Raw genomic sequence first — 6806 nt, forward strand, 5'->3', positions numbered from 1 at the left:
ATCCACTAATTTTCATAAAAACAATCAACCACAACTAAAATTGGTCAAATGATAATCGACCATACTATTTAATTTCAAAAACATATGTTAACCTATATTTAATCATAATAGTAATTAAAAGTAATGCTTATCTATCTATATTTTTATATTTTGTAAATAACCTTTCGGACAAGCACAGTTTGTTATGACAATGAAAATAAGAACTAGCTAAGCTTCCTTCGCTTGGGCTGAGTGCGAGAGGGGGGGGGGGGGTGCCAGTTCGAATACTAGTCAAAATTAGGTTTTATCATGCTTGTATTATACCAGAGGGTTTCGACTTTTGTGGCAGCGTAACTGGTGTCAAGTGCCATAAAAGAAGAATGTTCCTCCGAGGACACGGAGAGGACCTAAGAACCAGGGGTTATGCCTTTAAGAAGAAACTCTCTGAGATTTCAAACTATGGCCGATCTGCGATAACCCGGTAGACCGTAAATTGTCGTCGTTCTAAAAAATAAATCTATATTTTGTAGGAGTCAAAATTTCCCATTCCCTCTTATTTCACTTAAATTTTCATTTCCCCCCAAAATTACCAATTCCGTTTTCTTTTTCTGAAAGTCCCCATTTACCCTATCTACGGCTTGCCTCTCATACTTCGATCTTGTAGGTGAGATAGCAGTTTGTAAATTTTTAAACATTTTATGAATTTATATAAAATTTTGGCTGTTATATACATGTTATCGATAACTAATTTTCAGTTTGTAAATGAAAAGCCTTGGACGTGAAATAGAGTATTAGAGACTAGTAAAATTAAAAACTAGAGGGTAAAATAACATGTCATTTGAGATCAATTTCAGTCCCAAAAGAGGTATATTAAAAAATGAAATTGAGTGGTATTGGGGACTAATTCTCGGTTTTTAAAGTGTTTTATTAGAGACTGATTCGACATGGAATCACGAATCTAACAAAACGTATTAGAGACAATATAGTTTTTCAGTCCCCAAAGTTATTCAACAAGAACTTAAATGCATTAGTATCCGAGACTGATTTGCAGTTGCTAAAGAAATGTTTTAAGGACTGAAATGACGTGGTATCAAGGCACAAATTAAGGATTGAATTTTTATGTATCGGAGACTAAACTGTTAGTCCCTGTTGGTGTCATACAATGGGGACTGATTTTCATTTACCGAAACCACTATCTAGAACTAGGTATCCGTTAATGGCTAGGGACTGACAAATCAGTCCCCGATAAACATTAGCAACTGACTAAAGAGTAGTAGAGACTGATTTTTCAGTCCTAGAAGGCAATCTTTTTTATAGTGAACAATGAACACACATTAGTTTATTAACATAAGATTCATTTGCTTTATTTTGATCAACATGAACAGCTTTGGAAGGGTTAGAACTAACCTCTACGATTTTTTCCATACACGCAAAGTTCCATGGTTGATCAATACTTGACTCGTCAGAATCAGTCTCAGTCTCTGATTCCTCACCCTCATCACTTAGCTTGTCACCCGAGCATCCTCAAATTGCTCAGCCGTATCAAACATTTCCAAATTAGATTGATTACCATTAGGTGAGTTACCCAACAGTCTTTCAGATAAGTCAATCCCATCATTAGCAATTAAGACCTATGACCCACCAATTACCTGAATCCCCCTCAGTTGACTTTTCTATCTTTTCAGAAGTATTGAATTTCTTGCTTGAACTTCTTTTTGGAGTTCAGGGACCAGAATATTCTTTCTTGGGCTTGTCACTTAACTTTTAACTTACCGAAGCCAATCCTCTTGTTTAATGTTGGCAAGTCCTTCCCCGTCCTTTTCATATACCTCTTGACCTTCCTCACAATCATGGCCATGTTCCACTTCAAGTCCATCAACTCTAGATCATCTGGATCGATCTGGTCATGGTCTTCATCAGTCAGTTCACTTGTAGCAATCTTGCTACCCACCAGCTGTTCGTAAGATGTCATGAATACACACATGAAGGCAAATTGTTGTTCTTCCTCCTTCATTTTAACGTTTGGTGGTGGTGAACTTTGAGAACCAGCACTAGCAGATGAAGAACCCGATTCAGAAGCCATGAAACATACATTAGGACCAGAACTACCACTTTGAGGAATTTCCTGATTAGCTTGGGTATAAAATGCATTGATTAGGACAGAATTGTTGCTCATAGGAAGTGATCATCCATACAAAGTTGGGTCTTGGTTATCTTTTGAAGAACCTTGACACTTCAGATCATATTCTCTTTCTTCTAACTTTTGAATGAAATCCATAGCAGAGAGATTATCGTTCTTGAAGAAACCATTCTCCTTGAGTACTAGCAGAAAGGTAGAATATGAAGAAGATAGTGCATTCTTCAATGTATCTATCTTATCACCCTCACTTGGCTCCATCTTTAGATTGGTCATCTCAGCAATCAAATGATAAAAACGAGTCAACATTTCTTCCACAGTTTCCTCCAACAGACAATAGTTTTTGAACTGAAACTTAAGCATCATTTTCTTGCTTTCTTGAGTATTTCCCGTACTTCTCAACCTCAGATGTTGGAACAATGCAGCATAGATCTTGATACCGCTGACTTGATGGAAGATGTTTTCTGGTAATGTCATGGTTAGAGTAGAATACGCTTTTGTCTCGATTTCAAAATCTTTCTTCTATTCAACTGAATAAATATTAAATTCTTTTTCAACAAAATTGGTAGTAGCATCACCAACAATCAGAGCTTTATACACAACATCCAAGCTACGAACACAGGTAGGATGAGCAGATTCCATATGAGCTCGAAACCTGGGTTCCCATTTAGAAAAGTCACTCAATCTCAAGAGCTTCGGGCACTTGGTATGAGACCCGATCTCAGTATCCATATTCAGCATTTGTTGCATCAAGGCATTTTGGGAAGCAAGAGCACAAAAAATTGCCATTTTGAAAGTTGAAGGATGAAAAATGTTAATCTTGAAAGTTCAGGGATGAAATTTTCAAACAATGAAAGTTAAGGGTAACGAATGAGAATACTTTAGTAACGAATGAGTCAACACGAATGTATTTGATCAAACAAATGTGAAATATACGAATGAGGTACTGTTCATACGTATAACTACATGAATGAACACCTACAAATGAGGAGGTGTTATTGTGTAAACAAATGAACTCAGGAACGAATGAGTGTAACGAATAAGGACAAGAACGAATGAAAAAATGTAACGAATCTGATACTATGAACAAATGAGTTGTTAGATTGGGTTAACAGCTGACAAAGTTAGTTGTAACTGTCAAACGAATGAATTGTAATAGTATAACGATTGTAGCCAAGAAATGACCGAATGGGCATTCAAACTTTCAAACTTTTCCAGATTCAAAACCAATTAGAACACACTCCAAACCTCACCAATTCAATCCAAACTCACACAATACTTAACCAAAACCCCTCAAACCATAACCATTACACTCGGTCCACTTAGTCCAAACACAACCAAACCATTCCATGCCTCATTCATACCACAATTACAGTCTAATTTTGACTCCAGGCAGTCAAAACTTCAAACAGTTCTCGTTCAAACCGCAACTCAAGAATTACTTTGAACTAATACAATCAATAGTCCCTAGATGATCAATAAGCCATCGCGAACAACCCTAGCATCAAATCAAATCCAATTAACATCATTATAATGTGTAATTGATCGATTTTCAGTCTAAAACCTCTTAATACTCAGGTTCAATACAATTAGTGACTATTAACACTCAAATAGACTGGCAATTGAATACACTTAAGCCTAATAGTGATGAATCAGAACAGTGGCTCTGATACCACTTGAGAAACCATAAAAATTCATTACGTTAATACGTTTACGGGTTAGTTCTATTGATATGATTCACGACTAGATCTTTGACTGCGTTAACTGTGTGTGTACGAGTGTGTAATTGCACAAAGTAACAAGACACAAGATAATAATCAATAACTGTTGTTTAGAAATAAACTTACAGGGTATATGTAGACGATGAGCCTCATTCGTAAGACTGGCCTAAAGCGTGAGCTCTCATTCGTTAACATACTTTAATCCTATTTGCTAAACATAATGAACAAGCACATTCATCCTCTCATTCGTTAATAACTTATAACGAATGAGGATACATTAACGAAATGGACACATTCGTTATTAGCTACTCTAACGAATGTATCTTAAAATTAACGAATGTGACTTAACGAATGTAATACAATTACCAAAATACCCTTAATACATTATTCTAATATAATAATACATTAAACAAATACTGAGATGTAAAACCGTGCACCAACAAATTGAGAACTTTGAGAACCATTTCAAGCCAGAAAAAATTATAAAAAAGTTATAAAACGAAAATTTTAAAAAAGTAAAAAAAAATCAAAAAAATTTATTTTTCATCTCCTTTTCATAAAAATAAAAAAAAACTAAATTATACACATATTTATATTTTTTATTTAATCTCGATTTACATAAATGTACACATATTAATTATACATAAGTGTGCAAAGAATAACATGTATAAAATTAAAAAATACATATTATACATATATGTATAATTTTGCTAAACCGATATTTTTTAATTTGACAGAACTGCAGATTATGTCCTTTATGTTTGAGGTGAATTCCACATCATGTCCTTTAAGTTTAATAAATGAAGTGGCTGTCCCTTAACTTTAAAAACTGTTGCGGTTTATGTCCTTTAGGTGACGGCCGTTAACTTAAAGCTGTTAACTCTAAAACACTTGCCACTCACATGAGGGTAAGATTGTCTTTTTAACCCAATCAATATTTAACAAAGTAGACATTACACACATTAAAACCCAAATATATTAAAAGGATACTTTCATAATACCAAACAATATCCAAAATACAAACCATTAATCCAAAATACAAGCCATTAATCCAAAACATACTACCAAAATACTATATATTTTTCCCAAAATAAAAGGTTGTGATCCAAAAGACTACCCGCCGCTGATCCAAAACACTAAGCTTGTTGGCTTGTGCAACTCCTGATGTTATGGCCTTTTTGCTTACATTTGCTACAAGTCATGGTTGAATTCTTTTTTGATAACTTATTACCTTTTGTGATGTCTTCCAGTTCAGTTATTGATTTCTTCCTCACTTTCTTTGGTCTTCCAATTGGTTTGTGATGATTTGGTGGGACAAGAATGGTAGGAACTTGAGACCTTGGCCACATGGACCAACCATTGATTGGAAATACTTTGAAGCTATAAACTTTTTTCCAAGTCTCCAGCATATAAATAGGGTTTACCAATTTTTCAGGGATCATACATTGTTTTCCATTAGCCTGCATACTCCACATTGCAGCCACCGTATGCCTGCAAGGTATACCTGTTATCTCCCATCTCCTGCATGCACACAACCTTTGACCTAAATCTACTACACGCTGATCACCAAATGGGCCACTCACCTGAAAATGTTCCCCTCCATTCCAGATCACAAAGTATTTAGCAGCTTCTTTCTTTATTGTTTCTAATACATTTGTGGCATAGGGTGTCAGTAGACCATCAGATCTATCTATTACCTTTAAAACATTAACTATTCTTCTCATCAAATACTCCCTAATAAACTCTAATGCTGTGATGATTGGCTTATCTCTTCCATCTAGTAGCTTGGAATTCAATTGTTCACACATATTATTGAGCAACACATCAGAAACGGCCCTACCTGTGACCATCCAACACATAAATTGAAATGCATAATAATAAATATTTTCAATACATATTGTTTAGCAATACATCATTATTACCTAAACAATTATTAGAGCAAGAAAATTTCTTTTAAATAGGGAAATAAAATTAACACCCGGTTTGAGAGGGGGAGGTCTTGGATAGGGGTAAGCATAAATCAAGTGAGGCCCGCGATAACCGCAGGACCTGACCCGGTTATTCACAATGTGGTTGGTTCTCGGTACCTAAGAATTAGGGATGAGCTCAGTACCGTACCGGTACCAAAAATACCGTCTGAAATATTCGGTTTGGTACCGGTATTGAAGGTAAAAATTATGAATCATTACGTAAAGCTCTAAGACCAAAATCTAAATCATCTCCGGGTATTAGAAAGTGGTAGTAAATACCCTGAATATCAACATACCCTAGCTTTACCATCACACGCTCTAGATCATGCACCGGGAACCTTTGAATGTCTAGCAAATCAATGAACGATTCTTTACCATCAACGTATCTTCACCCCGGCGATCAAGTAAAATAACCCCCATGATGCAAGTGTATGGAAAAAAGATGAACATTACCTCCTGTATTCGATATATAGTTCGATTAAACATAAACAAGTTATGAAATCATAAATTCTTCTACAATAAAAGAAGTTGTTGGCTTACCATATATTTCATTCACTTCGTCTTGATCGAGTACATCACGAATGTTGATTTGAGCCATGCCTTTCAGATGAAGAAACACCATTGAACCCTAGTTAGGAGAATTAGGAGAAATGTGAAAGGACGTGAATGAAATAGGGATTTATAATAATAGGGATTTATAATAATATATTGAAATTCAGGGGCTAAAAATACGATCTTACCCTCATGTGAGTGGCATGTGTTTTAGATTTAACGGCTTAAGTTAACGTCCGTCACCTAAAGGACATAAACCGCAACCGTTTTTGAAGTTGAGGGACAGCCACTGCACTTATCAAACTTAAAGGACATAATGTGGAATTCACCTCAAACATAAAGGACATAATCTACAGTTCTGTCTTTTAATTTTTTATATGAAACCGGGATAAAGATAAAATTTTTGGTTTTTTAACTTTTATTATTTTAGCGGTTTTTTATATATAA

General features: G+C 35.1%; 1 protein-coding gene across 1 annotated transcript; it reads right to left on the reverse strand.

The window, feature by feature from the left end:
• Positions 1-4973: 4973 nt before the first annotated feature.
• On the reverse strand, positions 4974-6405 carry LOC143575654 (uncharacterized). Its single transcript, XM_077059964.1, has 2 exons — positions 6348-6405; positions 4974-5677 (listed from the first exon to the last, which is right to left on the reverse strand). Exons 1-2 carry the CDS (start codon positions 6403-6405, stop codon positions 4974-4976), a joined length of 762 nt encoding a protein of 253 aa, XP_076916079.1.
• Between the last annotated feature and the right edge of the window lie 401 nt (positions 6406-6806).

The sequence above is a fragment of the Bidens hawaiensis genome, unplaced genomic scaffold (assembly GCF_021521415.1).
Source record: "Bidens hawaiensis isolate Kalapana, Puna unplaced genomic scaffold, B.hawaiensis_p1.1 tig00027569_1, whole genome shotgun sequence".
NCBI lineage: Eukaryota > Viridiplantae > Streptophyta > Magnoliopsida > Asterales > Asteraceae > Bidens > Bidens hawaiensis.